Raw genomic sequence first — 26,235 nt, 5'->3', positions numbered from 1 at the left:
ATGGCCATTTTTTGACAAAATTTTGACATTTTTGGCTCCTGTTCCCTCGATTTACAACCTAATGACCCGTAAATTGGTAAAGGGGTGCTCTAGATATTTATTCAAATGACCCATGTATATTTTTTGGCATGGACTACTTTAAAATGATATATTTGTGGGTTTTTTGGTCATTTTTGAATGGCCAAAGGGGTCAACGACCTCAAGGCCTATTGTTGCATGAGGGAGATGGCTGAAATATGCTGTATTTGCTCTCAAGCAAATGTCGGCCTTTCTAGTTGTTTATTTGTTCGTGCTTTGCTTTTTCTTGTTTATCTGTTCGTATAAAGTGTTGATGTTTACTGTTGATTTTTTTTCATCAGATTTTTATTATCCATTTATTGTTGAATAACAAGAGCTTTCCTGCTCTTGCCATCTAGAGGTTAAAACCGGGCATGTACTAGTGCAACATTAAATATCTACATAGCGATAGTCTATGCCTCGCCGAAGAACCTACTAAGTATTCAAAAGACCGCATAACGTAGATTTTTTTCTGAAAAACAAAGCAGCTATCTGAACGTGCATGTTGTGCACGTAACTTGTGCTGGGTATTACGCTAATGTATAGCTGGGCAAGAGGAATTTACTTCCTGATAGGTCAGCGAAATTTTACCTCCTCAAACGTTCTGAGTAATCCCCGGGAAAACACTTCTTGCTGCCCTGTATGTGCAGTGTATAAAAGGGGGCGGCGTTGGAGTCGCCGCAGTTCGGGAGTTTCACGTACTGTACAACTCGCGTCAAGTCTACTGCCCCAGTCCCGTCCGGACGGCGATTCAAGTTCAAGTTTCTCTGAGCCTGAAGGTAAGGAAGCAATTTTTGCATTTCAAAACAGTCTTTGTTAGACATGTTTTTTTTTTTGCGTTTTAATGACGATTGGTTTTTCTGTTGAAGTTGTGTTTTAGAGACTAATTCTCTGTGATAGCATGCAGGATGCATTGTTGGGCAATGTATGAAGTCCTTGAAGTATTGAACTTGTTAATGTAAATCTCAAAGCAGGGACAGGAAAGCCGTGACATTCTCGGGGTGCCTAAACATGAACGGACATAACATCTAACATCTGCTTGGAAATTCTCTTGTATTTTGAAAGCTTACATTTTCTTTTGTTTATCGTGTATCTTTTGTATATCGTATGTCTTCTTGCGTAGAAATCGGTGACATGAAACAAACTTTCAAAGCCAAGTGTACTTGGTTTTGAGAGTGTTCCAATTTGAAGTAAACACTATTCTATTGCACTATACAGTTTAATAATGTTTTCTATAATCATTTTTATGCTATGGTTAGTGGTGCATACCTAAACTCATATTCAGGTTCAGGTCCGGATTCAAATCCAGCAGTTCAGGTTCAGGTTCGGACTTTAAGTCCGGACCTGAACCCATCATTGCATATCATGTGCACTAGAATTTCTTTTTTTGAGGGGGAGGGGGGAATGTGCATATAAAAGTGCATGTTATGAATTGAAATGCAATGTGAAAAATACATGCAAATTATATACAGCCAGTGTGGACACAAAAAGTTTTTTGTCTCAGTGCAAATTTCACTGTCTATGGAAGGTTTTAAATGGTTTAGAACAAAAAAAGGGAACATAAGTGACAGATTGCTTTTTGCAAGTCCGGACTTGGCTCCGGACATTCAGGTTTTTTTTGGACTTGGACCTGAACATTTTAGGTCCAATTCCAAGTCCGGACTTTAGGTACGCACCACTAGCTATGGTTGACAGTTTGGTATTGTTGACAGACTTGTATTTTCCACAGCTGCTCAAATTCCAGACATGCGTCTTTTGCCTTTCGCTGCGTGTGTCGCGCTGGTCTGTGCAAGTGCGGACGCCTGGTTCATTAGCCGGTCTCGGGAACGCAGTCAGTCGAGTGTGAAAGAAGCCGTGCGGACGGCTGTGGACAAGACTAAAGAGGCCGTGCGGACGGCTGTGGACAGGACAAGAGAGGCCGTGGGGACGGCTGTAGAGGCAGTACAGGGCGCAGGGGACATGTACAGCGCTTACAGGTCAGTACCGTGTGTGTGTTTGAGTGTATGATTGTGTTTATGTGTGTGTGTGTTCGTCTGTGTGTGCGTGTTTGTGTGTGCGTGTTCATGTGTGTGTGTGTGTGTGTGTGTGTGTGTGTGTGTGTGTGTGTGTGTGTGTGTGTATGTGTGTGTGTGTGTGTTTGTGGTGTGTGTTTAAAACTGGACTTCATTTTCATCTCCCTTCATTTCCAGGGACATGCGCGAGTCGAACTGGAGGAACGCCGACAAGTACTTCCACGCCCGGGGGAACTACGACGCCGCTCAGCGGGGGCCGGGCGGCAGGTGGGCCGCCGAGGTCATCAGGTGAGGCCCCTTGCTTACTGTACGACCCCAAAGAGTAGTCCACTGCACACTCTTTGGGGTTTCCTGCTTCAATTTCTATCTTGCCTCTGTAGGTCTTCTGTCTGCTTTGGGATTTCTAAGCTTACTTTATATGGATTCATTGCAAAATGAAAAGGAGTGCAAACAGGTGCATATTAAACACCTTTGCAAGTCGCCCTTCCACAGAAGTTTACACAATCTTGCTAACAGTATAATACACTTAGTCTAGTATTTGTTGCACAATCGCCCTTATTGCTATGGCTAGCAAGAAGCTATTATTGCTCTCCTGTAATCTTAAACTGGATTTTAAAACATGTCTCTCACGCCACAGCAACGCCAGAGAGGGATACCAGAGCGGCCTGAGCGGCCAGGGGGAGGCGGACACCCGTGCCGACCAGGAAGCGAACGAGTGGGGGCGGAACGGCGGAGATCCCAACCGCTACCGCCCGGAGGGACTACCCGACCGGTACTGATTCTGCCTGAAGTCCGACCCGACAGCTCTGAACAACATCACTTCTTAAGATGGCCTCAAGAATTCAAAGATACCAACAGCTGTACAAGTTTGTAGAAGTAACACCTGTAATGTGTGACTATATATCTATACGTACTACTACTACTACAAATGTTTCTGGTTCTTTTAACGTTAACAAACGCGAGTGATATAGATCAGCCAATGCCAGCTAACCGACATGAAATGTACGTGTAATATGGTTCTATTCAGAATACAGCACCTGTTTCACCAGCTTACATACACCGTTTAGATATCCAACAGTCTTTGTGATCCAAATATGATACGCGTGTAAATGATTATAGACCCCTTTCTCGAGTTTCAATAAAATGACAACAATGTGAAGCGTTTCTTTTACGTCGTCGGAAGTTGTAATCAGTTAATAACTACGTGTTATCTATTTTCCAAGTTAAGTTGTTATCACTTGATGCAACTCAGTACTCGATGTAAATGAGCCACGATACAAGAGGGTGATTAGTGAACAATTAAGAATCGTTAGACCTTCTAATTATCGTCCAAAGATGCCTCCGCAGTGCCTCAACCATACCACCACCATGCCGGTAACCGAAAGCGAATGTCAGCTGCAAGGTTATACGTATTACCTATTGAAATGAACATCCTTTTATCACTGCAAATTTATTCTGATGATTATCGTAGCAATGGCCAAGTGGGTAGAGTGTTCTCTTTGCATTCGGTAGGTCGTGAGTTCGATCTCCGGCCGAGTCATACCAAAGACTTTAAAAATGGTACACGCTGTTTTCTCTGCTTAGCACCCAGCGTTAATGAGAAAGAGTACGAAAGTTAAACACACATCACTACCAGTACCAGCGGACCAGCCACCTGCTGTAGTGGCTTGCACATGTGTGGCCCAAGGGCTACAGAAATGGAGATGGGCGCCACCCCTAAGCATCTGCACAGATGTGCGGGCTACTTAAACTAATTTATCGTAGCGCGAACGTTGGGAGTCAGCTCAAGGTTTGTTTGGTCTGCATAGCATAAAACACATAATAGAGTGAAATCTGGTATATGGTTAGTTAATTTTTTTTAAGTTTAGGGTTCGACTTTAAGGTCCTCCGGCCAGTACTTCCTAGGAATACCCGCATTTCTCAGCTCATCCTGCCTCTTCTTCTTCTTGCTGGTATGTATCTTTGCCCTCAGTCGCATGTCCGCCTCTTCTAGAGCTTCGAGTGCTGCACGGTTATGTAGAGGATTGAGGCCAAAGAGACGTCTATACTCCTCAATGATCTCGAACAGGTGTTTTGATAGGTCTTCGTTCTCCTGGATTTGCGCTAGTTCGTCCATCAACTCCGCCCTCTCTCGCTTTGCCTGGTCAGCAAAGACGTTGTCTAAACTCACGACCTGCCCTACTTGAGGCACCTGTGGCGTTTCCTCCATCCCTGCCTCCAGGAGCGCCCCCTCTTCCTTCTGCCACTCTCGCTTGACCTGCTCATCGTTGTGTTTGGCTCGCAGTTCATCCATCTCTGACTGTCTATCTTGAGCACGCTCTTGCAAGGCTCGCAAACCTGCTATCTCCATCTCCTTCTCCCTCTGGATGCGCTCCCGCTCGGCCTCGCGGTCTGCATCCCTCTGTGCCATCTTCTCCTGGAACTGGATAATCTTCTCTTCAAAGACTCTCTCTTTCTCCAATGTCATGACGAACATATTCTCAGCCTCCTGTTTGGCTCGGTGTATCTCAAGAAAAATATCCCGAGCTTCCTGCTTCCTCTGCTCTTCCCGCATTTCCTGCTGTTCCAGCTCCTCAAGATGATGCTTCATGGGCAACATCGACAGTATACTCAGCTGCTCCTGGAGCTCCCGGTTCTTTTTATCCTGTTTAAGCAGCATATCCTTCTCGTTCTGCTGGACATGGGCCAAGGATTGACTCTTTTCATTGAGGAGCATCTCAATCAGGGCCTTTACGTCTTCCTGCTGCTCTATCTTAAACATGTCTAAAAAGTTATCTGTCTGTTCCCGAGCATCCTCCTCCATGTAGTCAAGCTTCTCGTTCTGTTTGCGGCGACGGTATTTCGACTTTTCTTCAGATTCTTTACTTTCGGAGTTCTTTACCTTTTCAGCATTCTCGGAGTTTTCTTCCAACCCAACACTGTTGGAGTTCTCTTTCGATCCAGCATTCTGGGAGTTCTCTGCCGATCCAGCATTCTGGAGGTTCTTTGTCAATCCAACACTGCTAGAGTTCTCTGTCGATCCAGCAATGCCGAAGTTCTCTGCGGGTCCAGCATTGCCGAAGTTCTCTATCAATCCAATACTGCTTGAGTTCTCTTTCGATCCAGCATCCTGGGACTTCTTTGTCGACCCAGCATGGCTGATGGTCTCCGTCGTTCCAGCATTGCCGATGGTCTCTGCAGATCCAGCATTGCCGATGGTCTCCGTCGTTCCACCATCGCCGATGGTCTCCGTCGTTCCACCATTGTCGATGGTCTCCGTCGTTCCACCATCGCCGATGGTCTCCGTCGTTCCAGCATTGCCGATGGTCTCCGTCGTTTCAGTATTGCCGATGGTCTCCGTCGTTCTAGCATTGCCGATGGTCTCTGCAGATCCAGCATTGTCGAAGTTCTCAACTTCTGTTACATATGAAAATGTCAGCAAATATGTGACCTAGACAAAAACGGGCGTTGCTTGATATGCGACTGATAATCTAAAGCTATCATTATTATCGAGAAGATGCTGTGATTATTTGGAGTGAACTGAGTGATGCCCTAAATACCTCGTGGCATTTAAGAACATTGTGGCACTCGGTTTGGGAAATACAAACGTTGAAGACAACATACACAGACATGGCCTGATGGCGTGTGTTATGTAAATAATACTGTTTCTACAAATAACTTCGACTTACCCTGAGGCTGAACAGAAGGCACCAGATAGACCAACAGCAGCAACGTCAGCCAGGCTGCAGGCATACCAGGACCCGTCTTCATACTGGACATCTCAGACACAGTAAGACGCATACACCTGTACAGATGAAGAAGATGGCACAACAAATTAAAAATCTGCACATTGACGAACACTCGTTTTGATCACCCTTACTAAAAATGTATAAGTATCTACCAAAACTCTACAATGATGTTGGCATATGTCCAAACTTTCCAGATGAGCGCGGTCGAGTTTAGCCTGACTAAAATCGCGCCCCTAGCGGCCGGCCCTACAATTGCCGCCGCCCTAGGGAGTGGATAGTTAACTCCAGCCAGCGAGGGATTGTGTAAACACAGACTAGTAGATTGGTTTATTTATTCACATAAAAATATACATAAACTAGAGTTCCACGAACACACATCTTCGCCAAATAAACAATTTTTTATGAAGATTGTTGTTTTTGAAATGTTGTTAATTTTGGGAAATAGATATTTAATGAAATGCTTTTGTAATGTGAGTTTTTGAAATTTATGTGTCTTGTTTTGGAATGCAGTGAATTTATATTGTTTGTGTATTTTTGCCTGCATTTGAAATGCTGGCACAGCTTTTGGTATGTCTGTGTGTGTCTGTCTGTCTGTGTTTTTTTGCATTTTTGTGGTCAGCATGACTTAAGTATCTTTGGATGGATTGTAATGATATTTGGTATGTGGTATCTTTTTCCTTGGACATGGTATGGTTTTCTTTTTTGTCGGTAGGTTGCAGGAACGTTGGATTTACATGATATTTTGCATATTGTTACTTTTGGTAGAGATGTACATTTTAAATTGTCAATTATGGAAAGTTGGAGTTAATTAGCATGCTTATTTAGGATGATCTTATTTTAATACAATTAATCTTATTGCCGGACTTATTTACAGGTAACATGCTGTAGCTTGTATTTTTCAAGTGCTAACTTTTTATGTTAGTGGTTAGAATAGACGTACATTTTATAAGTCTAAAGATAAGCTTAGATGTGAGTGTAAGTACATTATAGTGTGCAGCACTGTTTCATTTGGTCTGACATGGTTTTGTTCAAAAAGAGACATTTTCACATTTTCCGGGAGGCAGCTAGAGTCACAAATTGAACAGAAGTAAGAAACCACACAGTCTCTGATAAGCTAGCATTTGTGGGTTTTCTTCCATCAGGGAAGAATAGACACAGTACGACTGGCTAATCTATCAACCATAATGTAAACAAACCCATACCAGCTGCAGGCTTGCACTCCATTTCAAACCTGCAGACTCCCATGGTTGTAAGTTATTCCTAAGACCAAATTTGTCAAGCGTTACCACAAAGAAAACATACATGCAAGCAAGTGTATAATGCAACTGCATAGTTACTTATTCCTGTCTCCCAATCCCATTGTCAGATACCCTGTGCCTATGTAGTCACTGTGTTTCCAGTTTCCCAACAAGAAAACAATGCTAAGGTGGCTGGGGATTAACCCATGTACCAGTTGTTAATGTACGGGTCAACCGTAACTAATAGCTGTGGCAGAGAGCATTAATGCTCTTGTAATGCTCGCCAAAAGAGCAAAACATTTCAATATCCTGCCAAAATGAGCTAAGAACGCAACAAAAATTTCTCCATAGATTAGGAACTTCGGTAGTTGAGAAAAATTAAACTTACAGTTCTGCTGAACTGAAGTAATGATCGTGCCGACTAAAAAGACGCTGGGGTTTTCTGTTGTCTAGCCAGAGATGCCGGTCTGCAGTATATATAGTTTCGGACTTCCGGTAGAAACTGCGGCTCTGTGGGACTTGACTGAGATATGAAGCCGCTGAACAGAGTTTGGTGTGTTTGGAGTGATTGACAGCCAGGCATTGTGATGCAAATACATCAGGAAAAATGAAGGTCCCTATTGGTTAAAGCTGTAAAAATGATAGGTACGCCCCTTATTGACATGGACCCGGCACATACATATGGACGTTAGTGGTGTATGATCAACATGTACAGTGTGGGTGGCTGACTTTCAGCAGAGCAAATTGACCCGCACATCTCAGGTCACAGCTCAATTGTCCATAATTTTTCCTTCTCTCTTACCTATCGTTACTGGGTGTCGTCTGCAAAGTAATGACCCTAAAGATTTGAATTTTGGCATTTTCATAGAATACATTATACTTGGCATCTACGCTCTGAACTGAATGTGATATGGGTCTATAAAAAATTTTCCTTTTGTTTGCCTCATTGACCTCGTTTTCGTTCCGCAGCGTGGGAAAGGTGCATAGAGAAAGGTTCTGAAGTGTCAAATAGCTTATCTATTGTTTTGTAAATAAATTTTCGTGCGAGAGTACAAGTGTGAAGGATAACACTAAAACATCGCGTCCAGATGGTAAACTTGAACTTTTGAGGAGTTAGTCCATGAAATGGGCAGGCACCACTGCTACCTCATAGGGTTATATGAAACAAGATGGAAACTAGAGTTCGGCGACCTCATACCTCCATGAATATTTAGAGCTTTTGTTAATTTCATGCAAATGACTTAACATTAACATGATTTATGCATGGTGTTGTTCATCATTGAATAATGTACAGTACACATGTCACAAGTAAAATTCCCAATTCAAATCATTAATCATTAAGTTGTTTTGCAATTTCTGCATAAATTATGCAAATAAGCTCCTCATTTGCATATTTGATATCTGCATATGTTCCACCAATTATAATTAACAAGTGTTACATTTATCGAAGTCCAGTTATTACAAACAATGGAATTATATAATTTCCTCATTAATTATGCAAATTAAGTCATTATTTGCATAAAATGCATATCATTATGAACAACTTTGCCCAAGCTACATGCATACCTAAAATGCAGGCAATTCGCCATTCCTTTCTGCAGTTATCCTCTTTGGAGTGTCTTGACAAAAACGCCCCTGCAGTTCCATAATTAAATGTTAGGGGACTGAAACTTGCCCCACTTTGCCATGACGCTAAAAGCTATCTACCATCCAAATGTCACGACCATATCACGTACGGAACAAGAGATACATTGAAAAAACTGCTATGATAGAAAATTCTCATTAATTATGCAAATTTACTCCTATTTTGCATAATTAGTATTTTATCTTGTACAACATTGTCTAAGGTACCTACATACCAGAAATCATGAAAATCCGTTGTTCCCTTCTTGGGTTATCCTCGTCAGAAGTTTTTGACAAAAATGCCCCTGCTATCCCAAAACTAGAAGCTAGGGAGCCCAAACTTATGTCATTTTTCCTGAGCACAAGAGCTATTTAATACTTTAAAATCTTGACCATAGCATGTTCAGAACACCGAGATAGCAAAACCGGAAGTTGCGCTGCAGTACCAAGGTCACACACCAGGGGGCCCAAAATTGACCTTGACCTTTGTCTTCCCAACCCCTACCCACATACCAAATATCATCGTTGTCCATCAATAGCTTCTCAAGTTATGATGTTCACAAATATGCGGACACACAGACACACAAACACACACACACACACACACAGACACACTCAAAACTATACCTCCATTTTTTCATGGAGGTAAATATAGGTGAAAGCAATGGAGGAACTGAAGAGGGTCACAAGTTTTATTACAATGGGAGACGGGACAAAAACACCAGCTTCTGTATCTGTATCTATATAGCCGGTATAACCGAACTTTGGCGTAACACGCCAGCTTCTGTATCTGTATCTATATAGCCGGTATAACCACCCTTCGGCGTAACACGCCAGCTTCTATATCTGTATCTTATATAGCCGGTATAATCGCCCTTCGGCGTAACACGTAGCAACTGCGTGATATCTACGTGCCAAAACGTGGGCAATCTTTTGGGATCCGTAAGTGGTAAGTACCGCCTCCGTACGAACTCATAGGGAATCCGACGGGTTTTGGAGCACGCCGACACGCTGTAGAACTTTATTTGCAGGGCAATGCAGGCCAAACTTTGTGTGCCATCGGGCTGCGTATTCGCCCACCGTACGCGGCAGTATGGGCGACGCGCCTGCCTTGTACAGACTGAACGTTTTCAGAAATGGGCGGCGGACGGACAAATTGCACGTACGGCGGGTTGTGCACTTAGCTTTAGATAGCATTTACAGACCACGCCTGACAGGTTAACCGGTCAGACAGCATTGACAAATTACGTGTGACCCTGGGAAGGTTAGCGCTGCAAGTTTGAAGATCTCTGACGCTGCCACCAACTTTGAGCTGCAACTTTGCCTCACAGGTGGGAACATCTTTACTGTACAGATTCTGAAGGAATGAAGGATGTCTTCCGTCGCTGTGAACAGGGTTTGAAAAGCCTCAAAGCATGCAAGTTATCACACACATATATGTAGCTATTATTTTAGAGAGCATGTACTCATGTCTTCTCTGCTGATTATATACAAAACGACCAAAACGCTACCCTCAGGGGATTCTTGTGGTTTTCAGCATGTACATATGTCGATTCCGGTGTTGTGTATTTGAGGGAGAATACGTTATCTTATGTGTCAAGCGGAGGTTCAAATTGCTGTAGTTCAGCATCACAATATGGCTGAAAATACGAAGTTTGGGTTGTTTAACACTTACTAACTTGTGTTGACACAATCTCTCGCTGGCTGGGGTAAATCTCAAGTCACATGTATGAGAGTCATTATATTTCATGGAATACGGTGAATTTTCATTCATTATGCAAGTTAGGACCTGATTTGCACATCTACGTTTTCAACGTCAGTGCTTCAGGTTCTGTTTCTGTATCTGTATCCGTATCTGTATCTATATAGCCGGTATAACCGCCCTTCGACGTAACACACCAGCTTCACGGGCACGCGGCGAGGCAGCAGCTGGTTATATTACACCGAACGACCCGTCACACCTAGCTTTTGCACATCTATCTGCCAGCGCTCTTTAAAACTATCCAGAGAATATACTCCTACTGTGCTTGGTGATAACAAGATGGTTGGCCTTGGACATTTTGCCTCAAGCCAAATGAAGAGACAGGTTAATAACAGGTTAAGCTAAGGGCACAACCCACAGCTTACAGTAGGTGCAAATACGTGCAGTACGTGCCAAAACGTGGGCGATCTTTAGGGATCCGTAAGTGGTAAGTACCGCCTCCGTACGAACTCGTAGGGAATCCGACGGATTTTGGAGCACGTAGACACGCCGTAGAACTTTACGTGCAGGCAAAACTTTAAGTGCCATCGTTTTCAGAATTACGTGGCCTCCGAAAATAACGTACGGACAAATTGCCCTTAGCTTTAGGTAGCATCTACAGACCACGCCTGACAGGTTAACCGGTTAGACAGCATCGACAAATTACGTGTGACCCTGGGAAGGTTAGCGCTGCAAGTTTGAAGATCTCTGACGCTGTCACCAACTTTGTGTCACAGGTGGGAACATATTTAATTTACACTCGGATTCTAGGTGAAGGAATGAAGACTGTCTTCCTCGCTGAACACCGAAGTTTGAAAAGCCTCAAAGTATGCTAGTTGTCACACATAAGTTGATATCATTTTAGAAAGCATGTACTGCTGTCTCCTCCGCTAATTATATATTTTTTTTTAATTCACATTTCTTTAAAGAGGATGAGACGGAAAGCAGACCCTGCTTATCGAGGTCTTCTCCTCATGTACATAAACAAAATAAAGACACACATACAGGACTACAAAACGCTAAATAACAAAGGCAGGAGATAATGATAACGACATGAAATAAAATAACAAGGAATCAAATAAAAAAGTGACGTGTAGCTGGCATACAAACTTAGAAGTAATCAAATAAGGTTATAAATCAACTTAAACAGCATTATATATACAACGACCAAACCTTACCCTCAGGGGATTCTTCTGGTTTTCAAAATGGCGATGCACTAGAATATGAACAACGTCTTGTTCTCGGCATAGTGTAGTTGAGGGAGAATCATGACGTGTAACGTCAAGCTAAGGTACAAATTGCTGTAGTCCAGCATCGCAGTATGGCTGAAAATACAAAGTTTGGGTTGTTTACACTTACTAACTTGTGTTTACACAGTCTCTCGCTGGCTGGGGTAAATGAGGTGGCGGTAACTGTTGGGCTAATAGCGCGATTAAGTCAGGCTAGGATTATAATTTACTACGTAGTTAAGTCAGATCTATGTACTCAGGCAACTACGATGTACTTTGTTACCAGTTCTGTGACTACGTCGTAGAAAGCGTCAGTACGTCGTAGTTGAATTTTGACTTATATAGAAAACCATGTAGTATGGTTTGCTTGAGTAGAAAACTACATATACTATTTGCATCAAGAAGACTGATTTTGTCACTTAAGCTTCCAAGCTTCTAAACTCCCGGCCCACGAGCTTTAAATCTGCGGTATTAAAAAAGCTCAGCGCTAGGGGGTCAAGTTATAGATTCAGTAACTAAAAGGTAATGGATACTACAGAAAACGTCCCCCCGTTTCCAAAACCTGCAGTGCTTATACGTTGCGTATATCTTAGGCCACGTGGAAAGACCATGACGTCATCACGTCGCGATGTCTTCGTACTGATTCCGTTCCACGACGTGGACCAAGAGAAGGCTGAGGTGTTACGTAGATGCCCGGATGTACAGGTACGTGAGCGGAGGTTTGGGCGTTGCTTGGTTCAGGCACTAAAGCTGGCCAGGCTGAGATTCGAGTCTGGCTGTTTTTGATGTGTTTGTGTCGAGCTGTCTATCGTGTACCCTATGGCGCGCATGCAGAAAATGGTACATCTGGGACATCTGGCCAGCTGTGGTGCCTGAACAACGGATTCAAAAGAGGGCCAGTAGATCTGGATATCCGAAAACGTTTAAGCTGCAATTCGCCAGAATGCAAATGTGACCAGTTGACGTCACGTTAAAATTAACGCCTCATATCAATGTAGCTTTGTGAAGATTGTAACCACTGCCCAATCATTTACCAGGTGAAGGATGTCATCTTCAGCAATATCGACGACAATGAGACGCTCCTGGAGTACACCGAGCGAGTTAAAAAGGTTGATAAAAGTTATATTGTTATTGGGTGTGTTGAGAAAATATTTGCCTTACCTGTAAAAATGATGGATCGACGTTTAACCCTATCTAGACCTGGGGGGGGGGGGGTGGCTAAAAGTGCCCGCGTCAACTTTGACGTCATGTAACTGCCGATCGACGTAAGCTAGGACTACGAAACTTGGGGCCTTTTCCTAAAATATTTTTGATTTTTCGTGACAACGGGATTATTTTTTAATTATGACAGGCATATTTTACCAAATTTACTGATTTCAGTTTAAGTTATGAGATTTCATGGTTTTATTGCTAGACCACACTTGTTTATCTATATCATTAGCATCCTGTGTAATCTTAGATTACATTCGTAATTAAGTATTCATAATTTATGCTAATTTGATGACGTCATGGGTCAAAATCCAAGATGGCAGACGGTGTCATTATCAACGGTAAATACATGTTATTTTTACTCAAATTCCGTTAAAATCTTTTATTTTTGTACAAAACACTATCAATTGAACATTTTTAGTCTACTCCTATTAGGTTTGTGGGTTATATGTAGAAAAAAACTTATTTTAGAAAATTCAAGCTTGTCAATCCAAGATGGCGACAAATGACCTCATTTTCTGACGTCATATAGGCGTCTGTGTCGTCGTCATTGGCGACAAAAGACTTGGCAGACTTAGATACCTATAAGATACCCTTTATAGTCATCGTTTTGTTAAAAACCTTTGAGTATAGCGAAAATTCCATATTTAGACCGTTTTAGTCCAAAATATGACATTATGATGCCATAATTACGTCATAGTACGTCATAACGATACCAAAATTACAAAAAATATAAAACTTTACCAGTACCAGGTATCCCCCCCAAAAAAGCCCGGTCTAGATAGGGTTAACTGGTGCTTTTTTAGGGGCGGAGGGATTTCTTTATCTCTCTTTCACCAACAGCGCCGTTTTGCAGTGAAAATAGTGTTTGCTCGTTCCTCCAGGTCGTGACAGAAAGAGACATCAACATCATTCTTCCCACCTCTGATCTGTCGACATTTGTACACGCCGCCATCACCAAAGACTTCCCCCATATCCCCGGGCCCAGTGTTGAGTCCTGCTTTCTGGCTTTCCACAAGGCTTACACCCGGCAGTACCTGGACCCGACTGAAAACCCACCTCCCTACGATGTGGTGGATTTGAACTCGCCCACCATGCTTGAAGATGCAGGGCGGGCCCTGAAAAAAGTCGGTAAGGGGTATCAAAGATGTAAATATGTTGAAAATATTGGCTGTCTATGAAAGCAGTTCATTTGTATACGTAGGACTCTGGTAGGACTTGCAGAAGATCTAGAGTTGAAAGAAACTCATGTTCTGTTGAAGAATGAAAAAGTATCACAGAAACCCACGCACCGTACACTTAGAAGGCCTGGTGGAGTCCCTCTCTCTCTCTCTCTCTCTCTCTCTCTCTCTCACACACACACACACACACACAAACACACACACACACACACGTGTAATTGGTGCATTTCAGTGCTAATTAACATGTGTTCTATCGATTCCACCAGGTTTGCCCGCCTTCGTTAAGCCTGCGGCAGGGTCTGACACCTTTGGTGTGAGAAAACTGAAAAGTCTGGAGGACTTGATGCTCGCGCTGCAAGATCTGAAGGCAATGGGAGACAAAAATCCCAACTTCATACCATCACCTGGTGCCGCATTCTTTAGGTGAGCAGATTCGAGTTGTGGAATATGGAAAGGCCAAAAAAGGCTCTTGTTTCCGGTTGCTGCCGGGTCCCGGGTTGATTGTAACTGTGAGTTTAAGATATTCAAGAGCCCGATCATGCCCAAAAATAGACTGGTAGCTGTAGAGTGTTATATGAGGCTACATAGGGCTCAGGCCCGAAAGTACAGTGAAACAGCTTTTTTTGTCAAAATAGGGCAGTAGCATAGTAGAAGCCACGTGCCAATGTTTCTCATGTGTTCTTTTATCAAGGGATTATTTTAAGCTGTACCTGGACGTGGAAAAGTACCCGCTCGCCCTGCGTGATGTCGCCATCGTGGAGCCGTATCTGGATGCCTTGGCTAACTGTACCGTTGACGGATGCGTTGTGGACAAGAGAGTTGTGCATTGGCCGGTAAGTTGAGATTTAACAAAAGTCAGATTCGCCACAGCGTGCCACATTTAACTGCAGTGTTTAGAGGGGCCCGGCCGGGTTGTATTTGTGGAAATGAAAACTTACAAAATAAATGCGTAAAAAGATGCACAAATAAGCCCACAACTATCCTCCTTACGTCTTGTGCAGTTAAGTTTGGTGTCTTTTATATCATATTTTTCGTTCCTGAAGGCTACCCGACCGGGCACCGTTTTGAAAATGTACGTGACGTAAGCCTTAGAGGGTCTGGCCAAGGTCTGGTGATCTGGCTTGTAGTGGCCTGGACTTTTCGACGAGCAATTCCTTCACTTATTAATTATTTCGGATTATTATCATTTTTTTCAAACTATCATTTTCTTCCCCAGATAACTGACCAGATCCGTTTCGATGATCAAGACGCCAAATTCGCCGCCGCCATCTCTCCGAGCTCTGAACCGGAGGACGTGCAGGCGCGCATGCGCGAGGTGTATGACGGCGTCATGGACAGGATGGTTCGGTTTGGCTTCAACCATGGCTTCACAAACATCGAGGTGTTCAAGATGAAGGACGGACAGGTATGTCATTTCTCTTTCACACACACACACACACACACACACACACACACACAAACACACACACACAAACACACACACACACAAACACACACACACAAACACACACACAAACATACACACACACACACATACACACATACACACACACACACATGTACACACTCACACACACACACACACACAAACACACAAACACACACACATGTACACACTCACACACACAAACACACACAAACACACAAACACACACACATGTACACACTCACACACACAAACACACACACACACACATACACAAACATACACACACACACACACACACAAACACACACACAAACACACACACAAACACACACACACACACAAACACACTGACACACACATACGGAGGACACTTGATGATAGTCGTGCATGTTTCAAAAAGAATTCAAACCAGTGTAGAATACTTTGATCCTTGCCGTTGGTTGATTCGGTCACAGCCTACTTGAAAAAAAATTATGGAAATTTTGCGGCAATTGTGACTGTGTCGTATTTTTTTTAGCAATCTGCTTTCTTATTCCCTCAGTTGAGGCTATGTGAAGTGAACGCAAGGGGGTCAAAGCAACTCCAAACCATCTACAAGGCGAGCCACAGCAACGTTAACCAGGACTACGTGTATCTGACTGCTGGCAGCGGTATCCGACCAGTCCTCCCCACCGAGACAGGGAGGTATGGCATAGCGTACCCTGTCCGGTTCCGCGTTCTGGACAGGCCGGGAAACTTGGTTCACTTCGACCAGGTTAGTAAAAGAAATATCCTTGCCCCAAACCAGCAAGGACCAGTTCCATTGGGCAGCCTCCTAGAGGCATTTGTGGTACTACAGTAGAACTGCCGGTTTTGACATTTCATGATCTAGACATGTTATAGTAATGATACTCAAGTTGAGGGGAATGTAGCTATTTAATAGGCTGGTGAGGTTTGGTCCCCCTTGCGGCATATGAGAAGCATGCAGAAGGCCTTTCGAAGAGAATTACTTGGGATTTTTATTATTTTTCAATGTATAGATAATGTAAGTAGCTTATGTGATGAGTGATACTGTTTATGCTAATTATTACCTAAATTACAAAAATACTGAGGAAAGTTTATGACTTCACTCCATTCCGCAATAGGCAATTCTTTGTATGCACATTACCAGCAGCTTGTTACTATCCAACATCTCTTTCATCACAGCTGAAAATCGATTTCTTAATTTTAATCCGCAGATCGAAAAACTGAAGCAGGATCCTGACGCCAACATCAGACTGGTAGCGGGTCCTGACGATGACGTCACCAGCTTTGCCGGCAGCGCGGGAAATCACTTCATGTACCTGCACACTTACGGCGACACGCGGGAGGCCATGATCAGAAAGATGGCTGACGTCTTACAAGTCATCGTCAAGAAACCAGAGCTACTGACTTATCCAATACATTATGGGATGTGAGAGTTTTCACCAAGCAGATGTAGAACAGTAAAACTGTAACATTTGTCAAGCTCCAAGGGCCCATGGATGCTTCCGTGGCCGGCATAACGATTTTAACATTGGAAGATCTGGTAAAAGATTATTTGAAGATTTGCTAAGAAATTGCACTGCTCAGTAACTCAGTTTAAATACATGTAAATCACATTATAAGAGGAAATGACTGGTGAACAAATAAAAATCAACTCGTTAACTTAAACCTTGTACTTATGATCCAAAGATTTGTTTCAATGGCACACTCTATCTCTCTTGCTCTATAAAGGATTTCTCAGATATTGAACAAGTCATCCGGAAGGAAGGTTCTTTCTCTTTCTGTCTCATTCTATGTTGAAAGAAATAACCAGTTATAGAGCGGTTATGGACAACAGATTTACTTCAATGGTTCTTGGTGGCTCCCCTATCAATAAGTAACAAAATTACCATAAAAGTGCTGACATTACAGTTGAAGTACAATACCAATTTGACTCTGGGGTCTGTTATGAGCAATCAACTCTATCTATGGTTTATTTGTCAAAAAATCACAGTCAGTAAACTGTTGAAGCAAGTCGAGAGCACGTGGGTCTTTCAGGGCATTTATCCTCAGCTCCTCCTTCACAACTTCGAAGTTAGACTCATCCACAAAATTCCCTGAAACAGCCAGAGATTTGTCAAGGTTTTCCACACGGTGGGGGCAGCCCGCTGGAACGAACAGCAGCTCTCCCGGTTGGAGGACGCACTCCCTTGGGTGTGTCTGGCTCAACAGTGGGTACTTCTGTAAGTCTGGGTTGAAGACAGACACGTCAAAGCTAGGGTCTGTGGAATGATTGTAGTGAGGATACAGCAGGGGGAGGTCGTCCTTTTGGAAGAACAGCCACCTTTTCCTCCCCTGAAAAAAAAATTTAAAAACAACTTTATTGCTGAAATTAGAACAACACACAATACATGGCAACTAACTTACTAAGTCTGGAACATGATTACGCTAAAAACCTTTATCTTTTATCAATAACAATAACAATATATGAAAAATTTTGAAAAATCATGTAAAAGATTGTAGATGTTGTCACTAGTGAATGCTAACTGAAATATCTGATCATTCACAGAACTTATCATGTTGCTGGACTCATAACTATATTGTTAATATATAAAAATGGTTCAAGTCATAGGTAGAGCATGCATATGATACAACAAAATCTAGTTCACCTGAAATAGAGCTATCCAAAAGTTGGACCCAAAAGCATCCACATGAAGCCCTCCAGACAATCCTGCAGGTGCAACGAACAAGCTCGGCCAGCTGTCTCTATACAGCGATCCTTCTCGCGTTTTCTTTAAAAAGTCATGGCAGAAATACTTTGGAACTGTCAGCTCTTTTGAAAGTTCAGGGCAATGAATCGGCAAGCTCCAGTCAAAGAGGTATAATTTCTGTGCCTCATGTTGGTCTAAGGAATCTATAAAGTCACACACTTTCACTGTTCGTGCTGTTTCTAACTGTGCCCATTCTGCTGACCCGGACACCACACGTTTCACTGGCACTTGTTTGTGACCTATTGAATCTTTCACGTACTCGATCGTCCAACGGTTAAATGTCAGGCCTTCAACAACATCTGTAATCACTACAGGTGTACTTGTAGAAGAGTATCTCTTGAAGAATTCTGCTGCACTCAGGGAATTTCCTGACACTCTTTCTACAGGCGTGGGGCTTGGAAACAAAAGCTCTTCTGTCTTGTTTCCCTCTAGACTTTTAGTAACCTCTTTCTGTACGTTTATAGCATGTAGCTGCTTTTTTACTTTAGCAAGCAGCCATTGAGTGTGTTTAGATGACGAGTTGAGACAAAGGGACTGATGTAGACATGTTTCAGCCTCCTGGTACTGTCCCATGATATCATAGTAAGAAGCAAGTGCTGACAAAATCCCAGCTTTCTCATGCCCAGAGGTAGTCTTTATTTTCTGTTTCAGACGAAATGCCTCCGATTTTAAGAAGTCTCGAGCCTCTTTCGTTCTTGCCAAATGTAGAAGTCGTGTGTTGGGATTTGAAGAATCTGGGAGGGATTCTTTGAGTTTGACAGTGTTCCTTCCCTCCCTTCGCCACCATCGCGCCAGAGCGGCCTCAGCTGTGGGTTCCGCCTCTTCCCAGACATCTTCATCGCTCTCACAGAGTTTGGCGCGCTTTCTATCGGGCCCTGGCGAGGCTTGTCGACTTGTTCCGATAGATTTTTGACCTCGCCCCTCCCCCTTTTCTTCGAAATTGTGAAGAACACACTCCTCCCTTTCGCTTTCGTCCGAGCTGTTGCTATTTTCCGCGTCCCTTGGTGGCCACTCGGTGATTTCTTCACGATCAGAATCCACCTCTTGGCTCATGGTGGACAGAAATTATAAGACGAGGTGTACCTGATCTTTCATTTCGGCCACATCGCCGCCATGACAGCCGACAGTCTACACAGTGCACGGCGAGGTGGGGTTTACCCAAGAAAAATGTCGGAAAAACATCGGCGCGTGCATGTGGGAATATGATGGTTTTTCGTCGGAATGTACGGTGATCCGTCTTGCCCTTTGGATTTTCGTAGGAAAACCGTATTCCAATGTCGATTTTCCAATGATATAACGGCACTTATCCGATGGACTTTTAACTTCCGACATTAATCTGATGGCCTTCCGACGACAGTTAATGGTTTCATGTCGGTTTTTTTTCCTACAGAGTTCCGATGCAGGTCACCTAGACAACAAGTTAACAAACGTGGCAGATGGGATTTCCCCGCTTGGATGTGGCCATGGCAACGCCACTGAGTGACGAATAGCTTCTTTATTGGTTACCATGGCTACTGAATGATTGACATCCGTGATCGTCGCGATTTGTTTTGTTTTCTCAGCTGTGGCGTTAAGAATATGAATAATTAAAGAAAAAAGGTAACTTCAGACGATCACTTTGAACCCAGAAAATGTGGGTTCGACCCCTTGATGCGACATTATTTTTTAATGTTTTCCCAAAGGGCAAAACACATTGGTTTGACCAAGGAGTTTGTTTTGACTCCACTTTTGTTGGGGTAGACAGACAAAACAAAGCTGGACAGCTCCCCAAAAGGTATATAGGGTAGGCCCGAAGGCTTCCCCTAGCAGAATGGCTATCCAGGCGACCAAGCCAAGATAGAGCAAACATCAGGCTTCAGATTTAACTTCATCAGCGTGAATGACTGCTAACACTATGCGCTACACCAGGTGATGTGGAACATATAATACATGCAGGGAGTTGTCTATGCTCGCATACTTTAGAATGTGGTTTATAAAATGGCCACATTATGTATTTTTCACAAAACTGTTCATAAAAAAACTGATTTAAGTGATTTTGCCAAGAACAATCGCGTATATTTCATGGTGCGTCAAACCCATTCACAAAACATGTTTATTATTAGAGGAATTCAATAAATAAAAACATTTAATAAATTATGTTAATGAGGTCCTGAAAACTCAAGGATGTACACACCACTCATGTACTAAGTTGTCTACGCTTGCATACTTTGAATGTGGTTCTTAGAATAGCCATATCATAACCTTTTCACAAAACTGTACAAAAAGAATCTGATTTAAGTGATTTTGACAAGAACAATTGCGTATATTTCATCGTGCGCCAAACCAAGGAGCTCCTTGGCCAAACCTGTTCACAAATCATGTTTATTATCAGAGCAATTCAATGAATACAAACCTTTTGATAAATTATGTTAATGAGGTCCAGTTAATGAGCATTTTCTATTGCTGAGCCGTCAACCCAGTTGCTTATCATAGATAGATGGACCAAAAAAATGAATACCACACTTTCTTGATTAAAGCGCCTTTGTTTGGGAAATAAAAATGTTTTCTGACTTGTAACTTTCTGTCACTGATCTCAGTATCCAGATCTATCAGCTGTGGTCTTCTGGAATGATGACTCAGGCCCGATGGGGTACTGCTTACGGTTTATTCAATCTTCCACAAGAGCTTCTGTGCCTTGTGGAGGTATCTCTCTTCAGGTTCCTCTACCCGTCTCCTGACGCTACGCATGCGTGTTAGTGTCTAGCTCATGAATATTAACCCTAGAATTCATTACTATTAAACACTTGTCACATCCCCTTTTCTTTAGATCTCTTTCACATATTTGACACTCAGGTTTCAGTTCTTATACAATCAATGTGTCTATAGTTCAGTTCCTTTCTCAGATCTTTCACGATCTAAAGTTCTTGTGTTCTGCTGATCGGGAGTCTCTCTCATGGTTAGTTAGTCGGTTAGTTGGTCAATTCTTGAGTTAATTGTTCATGCATTACTGTTCATGCATTACTCGCGAACGTAGTCCTTCAGATGCACTGGAGGTCGAACTGCTCGTCCGGACCGTGTTGTCATCTGTTGTCCAGCTGTGTCGTCTTTCACTGCTGTCTCTGCTGGTGGTGTTGTCGTCGTTGTTGTTGGTTCGTCGTTGACCGTTGGTTCTGGAGCATCTCCTTGGTCAGCGTCGTCAGTTCCCACTGTTGCTGGTGGGGTTTCCGGTGTCTTCCGCAGATGTCGTCTGTTTCTGCGGTACACTCCTCCATCTTCGGTTTCTACTTCAAATGATCGGTTCCCTACTTCTGCTACCACCGTGCCTTTCTTCCAGCGATTGGTGTTTGTTCCATGTGGCTGACATCGCACAGTGTCTCCGATGCTCAACCTTGGCAGATCTCGCGCCTGCCTATTGTAGTAGCGGCGTTGTTTTTCTTTCTCTTTCTGGATCTTCTGTGGGATTTCCTTGGGCACGTCTGGTTCCAACAATGCTGTGTTCATTGGCATTGTTGTCTTGGTTCTTCTGGCAAACAGTCGCTGTACTGGACTGCTACCAATTCCTTGTGTTGGTGTGTTTCTGAAATCCAACAGTGCGAGGTACGGGTCTGTGTTCCCGATCCAGGCTTTCTCCATCAGCTGCTTGGCTGTCTTCACTGAATTCTCCACTTTCCCATTGCTTTGTGGATAGCCTGGTGAAGACGTCTGATGTGTAAAGTTCCATTCATGGGTGAACTTCTCGAACTCAGCAGCTGCAAATTGTGGGCCATTGTCGCTGAACACTACATCCGGTATGCCATGTCTGGAGAACTGCGTCTTCAGCTTCTTTATGATTGTAGTGGCTCGTGTGTTTTCGCATGTGTCTATCTCAAAGAAATTTGAGTAATAGTCCACTGTGATCAAGTAGTCTCTGTCTTTGAACTGGAAGAGATCTACTCCCACTCGCTCCCACGGTCTCTTCGGCACCGGGTGTGGTTGTAGTGTTTCCTTCTGCTGCTTTCTGCCCACAGTTTGGCACACGTCACATTTGCTGACGTAATCTCTCACTTCGGCGTTCATGCCGGGCCAAAACACACACTCTCTTGCATTTCTCAGGCATGCTTCAATGCCCATGTGTGATGCGTGTATCCTCTGCAACATCTTCTTTCTCAGCGTCAGTGGCACTGCTGCACGTTGGCCTTTCAGCACGATCCCGTCATGGAGGGTTAGCTCATCCCTTATGTGAAAGTAAGGCATCAATCTTGCCGGGATTCTTCCCTTCTCTGGAAATCCTTCTCTTATGTACTGCATCAGCTTCTGCATATCTGCATCTCCGCTGGTATGCTCGCGAATATCTTCTATCGTTGGCGTTGAGATGAACTCACTGATTGCGTTCACTTGCTCAGCATCCATCTCGGTCTTGCTTCTTCTTCCGTCATATGGTAGGTATGCGCGACTTAGCGTGTCAGCTAGGTACATCTCTTTTCCTGGTTTATACGTGATCTTCACGTGGTACTGTTGCATCCGCATCATCAGGCGTTGCAGCCTTTTTGGTGCTGCATGGAGTGGCTTCAGTACGATCATCTCGAGTGGCTTGTGGTCTGTCTGGACTAGAACGTCTCTCCCATAGGTGTACTGATGGAAGCGCTCCAATCCGAAGACTACACTCAGCATCTCCTTTTCTATCTGTGCGTACCGTGTCTCCGAGTCAGTCAGAGCTCTACTCGCGTACGCAACAGGCTGGCCATTCTGCATGATGGCTGCTCCCAATCCTGTGCTCGATGCATCTGTCTGGAGCGTCAGCTCTTCAGTTTTGTCGTAGTACTTCAGCACTGGTGCCGTGGACACCATCTTCTTCAGGGTCTCCAGTATCTTCTCGTGTGCGTCCAGCCACACAAACTCGCTGTCTTTCACAGTCAGCTTTCTCAAAGGCTCACATATGTCGCTGAGCTTTGGTAAGAACTTGGCTAGGTACGTCACAAAACCAATCAGGCGTTGCACTCCTTGTGCGTCAGTTGGTCGGGGCATCTTGGTTATTGCTGTGACTTTGGAGGGGTCCAGCTTCAGCCCTTGGCTTGTGATTAGGTGACCATGGAACGGAACCTCTTGCTCTCTGAGCTTGACCTTGTCTGGATTCAGCTTCAGATTGCGCTCTCTGCATCTCTGCATGAGGCTTCTCAGGTTCCTGTCATGATCTGAGGTGGCTTCTGCCAGGGTTTCTCCTTCTCCCCAGACCAAGATGTCATCCACCACGGGCTTCACGCCTGCTAGACCTTCTAACGTCTGGTCCAGGCGTCTCTGGAATTCCTCAGGGGACGATTTAATCCCAAAGGGAAGGCGTTTCCACTTATAGCGTCCACTGGGAGTGTTGAACGTCGTCAGAACTGAGCTTTCTTCGTCCAAGGCCACTTGCCAATAGCCATTCTTGGCATCAAGGACACTGAACACCTTGGCTTTACTTAGCTCTGGGATTATGTCTTCAATCGTCGGTGCTGGATAATGACTTCTCTTGAGGGCTTCATTTAGGTCCCTTGGGTCAATGCAAATTCGCAGCTTTCCCGATGGCTTCCTGACGGTGACCAGGCTTGACACCCATGGTGTTGGTACTGTCACCGGTTCACACTTGTCACATGACTGATCTGTTATGGACCTCCTACCTTCAACTACTATTGTACTATGTACATGTGCAACATATCTCTTGCGTATGCGGAAACCTTCTGGCGTCTTTCATACAATTTTTGCAGATGATTGCGGGACGTCCAGAATTTTTTTTTTTAACGTTACGTGTTCTAATTCTGCGGAAGATTGCAGGACGTATTGCGGAAGGTGCAAAACGTCGGCAGAAACTTGAAGCGCATTTCATGGCCGTTACCGATGACACATCTTTTATAAAATCGTTATGTCATCCACTTGCGTAAAAATATCTTCATGGCTTTCATGGACCCATTTCGACACACAGTATTAAACTACGGTGATTCAGAAAAAATACTACCAATTATCGGACAGTGGTTATTTTTTTTTATTTACTTAGGACTCACCTGGGTAGATGGGGGGGGGGGAGGAGGCCATATGACCGAAGGAGGCCATATATATATAGGATTCGCCGCAAAGGCTCATGGAGCCACTCAAACGTTTTGGGTTATAATACTGTATTGTGAAAGATGTCTGTTAACCCTTGACTTAATCAATCAAACAATCAAAAATGGTTTATTAGTAAAACAAAGTACTGGCAGCCAGGGGCTGAATTGTGACTTGTTGTACATTAAAATCTCTGCTTACTTAATATAATTAACATACACAATCAATTTCTAGCACGTGATTGCACTTTAAAACAAATGATCTCGGAGAGAATTGCTGTTTAAGTGGATAGTTCATTTAACATGAATAAAAGCATACATAGTTTACAGTTCATAAACATTGTCATTTTTTCTCGTTGAGAAGCCTTAGCATTGATGGTACAGGACTGTTGCGGAATCTTGTAGTGCGGAAGGTAGGTACGGTCAGTGTTTGTGAATTCCGCAGGTTACGGCCATGCGTCTGACCACGGGTTTGCGGTAACAGGTGTGCAGTTCTTTCTGACTTCTGCATACTGGATGCAAACCTTCGGCAGAGGTTGGTTATTCTTTCCTCCAGTGTTTCAAATCCGCACTATTGCAGGGCTGATGAGTAGTCAGTGTAGTTACGCCCGAGGATTGTTCGGCAGGCGCGTCTCTGTACAAGTTCCAAGGTTGCGGTCTGTTTGCTTGTAAGACTGTTGTGGTACACTGGTGCACAATATTCCAGAATAGGCCTGATAAATCCACAGTACACCGTTACCAAGTCAGCCACCGGTAGTCCGAACGTCTTAAACAGTTTCAGATTGTACCCATGGGGAAGCAAGTCCGAGGAAGCTTATTCCATAGCGATGTCAGGTTGATCCGTCTTCTACTCGTATGGTCTGGCCAATGCTTGACTTTGTCTTTTTTATCAAGTGTTAATAACTATAGTCTGTGTGGACTGTCTTTGGCTGAGTTCATGTTAACTTTCGAAACGTGTTAGTTCCTAGATTAGTGTTAGTATTAGAGAGTTAGTGTTAAAGTGACAAAACAAACTTTTGAGAAAAACAGTGAAACATTAATAAATCAACAGGAAATCAAAGTCAACAGGAACAAGACGGATAAATCAATAGATAATATAAGATAAATCGGTTCTTCCGTGACAGCACATCTCCATCCTCAAACTTTGACGGTATTGACAAACCTGAAGAATGGGAATACACGACATTAGTCATGATCAACATAATGCACTGGTCAACTAGCCACCGAAAGTGACAGTGGTTTCAAAAAGTGGGCATCCTAAAAAAATTGTTAAATTACCCTAGTTAAAAAATGTAACATAAAAGGAAATATGTAATCAACAAAACAGTATCAACTCTGTAGCTCGTTTATTCATATCGAGATATTCCTACATTATCCTGTTAATCGGGGCCTGACGCCTGTCATGACCTCAAGTGACCTCCAGTCGGTGCGTTAAAACCGACACATTTCCAACATCTATTGGGAACGCATCGGAAGACTGACGGAAAAACAATGGGCGGGCGCCATTGATTTGGCCTGATTTCTGGATTTCTGTCGGATCCAACATCGGAAAATCTGAATGTGAAAATCCGACACAAATCTTACATAATTACGTTACCAACCCATTGACAATCCGACCTCCCCGTGCACTGTGCTATCGTCTTTCAAAACAAAGTCACGTGACAAATAGTCTTTGAGCCATTTTCTACAAAGTCCCGCGTTTAAGACGAACTAGGAGATGAAAACAGTTATTTTAAACAAACATTGATTCTTTTCAAGCGTCTGTCTGTGACTTGTCGTCGAAAAAAAACCCAGAAAAGTGGTGATCATTTCGTCCACCAGGTCGTTCACCTCCTGAACTTTGACCGGCAAAAGTTTGAAACAAAATGGCTGACAAGTGGCGCAATGTTGAACATCTGCAGAGGAAACAGGCCAATTTTCTCACGAACTACGGCAAAGTATACGGATATGGAGGGATGATTGCACAGAATGCAGAAACGGAGTCAGCCGACTCAAAGGTGAAC

The 26,235-nt window shown here is 43.5% G+C and overlaps 6 protein-coding genes across 8 annotated transcripts in view; 3 read left to right on the top strand and 3 right to left on the bottom strand.

Annotated features, from left to right (window-relative positions):
- Positions 1-704: 704 nt before the first annotated feature.
- On the top strand, positions 705-2,857 carry LOC118403258 (serum amyloid A-5 protein-like). Its single transcript, XM_035801868.1, has 4 exons — positions 705-836; positions 1,787-2,033; positions 2,247-2,357; positions 2,707-2,857. Exons 2-4 carry the CDS (start codon positions 1,804-1,806, stop codon positions 2,846-2,848), a joined length of 483 nt encoding a protein of 160 aa, XP_035657761.1. The 5' UTR covers positions 705-836; positions 1,787-1,803; the 3' UTR covers positions 2,849-2,857.
- Positions 2,858-3,933: 1,076 nt separating this feature from the next.
- LOC118432792 (cilia- and flagella-associated protein 45-like) lies at positions 3,934-5,828 on the bottom strand. Its single transcript, XM_035844411.1, has 2 exons — positions 5,738-5,828; positions 3,934-5,465 (listed from the first exon to the last, which is right to left on the bottom strand). Exons 1-2 carry the CDS (start codon positions 5,826-5,828, stop codon positions 3,934-3,936), a joined length of 1,623 nt encoding a protein of 540 aa, XP_035700304.1.
- Positions 5,829-10,646: 4,818 nt separating this feature from the next.
- LOC118403257 lies at positions 10,647-17,120 on the top strand. Of its 3 annotated transcripts, none has more exons than XM_035801866.1 (9): positions 10,647-10,847; positions 12,222-12,333; positions 12,666-12,737; positions 13,722-13,968; positions 14,285-14,441; positions 14,710-14,851; positions 15,235-15,423; positions 15,989-16,201; positions 16,665-17,120. In XM_035801866.1, the coding sequence occupies exons 2-9, from the start codon at positions 12,238-12,240 to the stop codon at positions 16,881-16,883; spliced, it is 1,335 nt and encodes a 444-aa protein (XP_035657759.1). In that variant the 5' UTR covers positions 10,647-10,847; positions 12,222-12,237; the 3' UTR covers positions 16,884-17,120. The 3 variants fall into 3 exon arrangements, with proteins under 3 accessions (XP_035657759.1, XP_035657758.1, XP_035657760.1); XM_035801865.1 differs by lacking the exon at positions 10,647-10,847 and adding an exon at positions 10,946-11,136; XM_035801867.1 differs by lacking the exon at positions 10,647-10,847 and adding an exon at positions 11,107-11,226.
- A 175-nt stretch (positions 17,121-17,295) lies between these two features.
- Positions 17,296-19,294, bottom strand: LOC118403255 (lysine-specific demethylase 8-like). Its single transcript, XM_035801864.1, has 2 exons — positions 18,099-19,294; positions 17,296-17,784 (listed from the first exon to the last, which is right to left on the bottom strand). The coding sequence occupies exons 1-2, from the start codon at positions 19,251-19,253 to the stop codon at positions 17,416-17,418; spliced, it is 1,524 nt and encodes a 507-aa protein (XP_035657757.1). The 5' UTR covers positions 19,254-19,294; the 3' UTR covers positions 17,296-17,415.
- Positions 19,295-21,197: 1,903 nt separating this feature from the next.
- On the bottom strand, positions 21,198-24,224 carry LOC118432791 (uncharacterized protein K02A2.6-like). The gene is made up of 2 exons (XM_035844410.1): positions 24,194-24,224; positions 21,198-23,761 (listed from the first exon to the last, which is right to left on the bottom strand). Exons 1-2 carry the CDS (start codon positions 24,222-24,224, stop codon positions 21,198-21,200), a joined length of 2,595 nt encoding a protein of 864 aa, XP_035700303.1.
- Positions 24,225-26,088: 1,864 nt separating this feature from the next.
- Positions 26,089-26,235, top strand: part of LOC118403654 (molybdenum cofactor sulfurase-like) — a gene marked incomplete in the record, with an annotated part of 12,283 nt that continues 12,136 nt past the window's right edge. The window contains 1 exon segment of the mRNA XM_035802427.1: positions 26,089-26,188. Coding sequence (XP_035658320.1) covers positions 26,098-26,188 — 91 coding nt within the window.

This window comes from Branchiostoma floridae, chromosome 16 (genome assembly GCF_000003815.2).
Source record: "Branchiostoma floridae strain S238N-H82 chromosome 16, Bfl_VNyyK, whole genome shotgun sequence".
In the NCBI taxonomy this organism is placed as follows: Eukaryota; Metazoa; Chordata; class Leptocardii; order Amphioxiformes; family Branchiostomatidae; genus Branchiostoma; species Branchiostoma floridae.
The sequence above is the reverse complement of the archived record's forward strand: the minus strand, read 5'-3'. Positions and strand labels throughout refer to the sequence as shown.

Bases quoted from the DNA above. Each gene is read 5' to 3' on its own strand.
- LOC118403258 (XM_035801868.1), top strand. From the start codon at position 1,804: ATGCGTCTTTTGCCTTTCGCTGCGTGTGTCGCGCTGGTCTGTGCAAGT. The intron at 2,034-2,246 runs GTCAGTACCGTG...CTTCATTTCCAG, and splicing joins GACATGTACAGCGCTTACAG to GGACATGCGCGAGTCGAACT. The intron at 2,358-2,706 runs GTGAGGCCCCTT...CTCACGCCACAG, and splicing joins TGGGCCGCCGAGGTCATCAG to CAACGCCAGAGAGGGATACC.
- LOC118432792 (XM_035844411.1), bottom strand. From the start codon at position 5,828: ATGTCCAGTATGAAGACGGGTCCTGGTATGCCTGCAGCCTGGCTGACG. The intron at 5,466-5,737 runs GTAAGTCGAAGT...CATATGTAACAG, and splicing joins GCCTTCTGTTCAGCCTCAGG to AAGTTGAGAACTTCGACAAT.
- LOC118403257 (XM_035801866.1), top strand. From the start codon at position 12,238: ATGACGTCATCACGTCGCGATGTCTTCGTACTGATTCCGTTCCACGAC. The intron at 15,424-15,988 runs GTATGTCATTTC...TTATTCCCTCAG, and splicing joins TCAAGATGAAGGACGGACAG to TTGAGGCTATGTGAAGTGAA. The intron at 16,202-16,664 runs GTTAGTAAAAGA...TTTAATCCGCAG, and splicing joins ACTTGGTTCACTTCGACCAG to ATCGAAAAACTGAAGCAGGA.
- LOC118403255 (XM_035801864.1), bottom strand. From the start codon at position 19,253: ATGAGCCAAGAGGTGGATTCTGATCGTGAAGAAATCACCGAGTGGCCA. The intron at 17,785-18,098 runs GTGAACTAGATT...TTTTTTTTTCAG, and splicing joins TTTGGATAGCTCTATTTCAG to GGGAGGAAAAGGTGGCTGTT.
- LOC118432791 (XM_035844410.1), bottom strand. From the start codon at position 24,224: ATGGCCTCCTCCCCCCCCCCCATCTACCCAG. The intron at 23,762-24,193 runs GTGAGTCCTAAG...AACCGGTGACAG, and splicing joins CCCCCCCCCCATCTACCCAG to TACCAACACCATGGGTGTCA.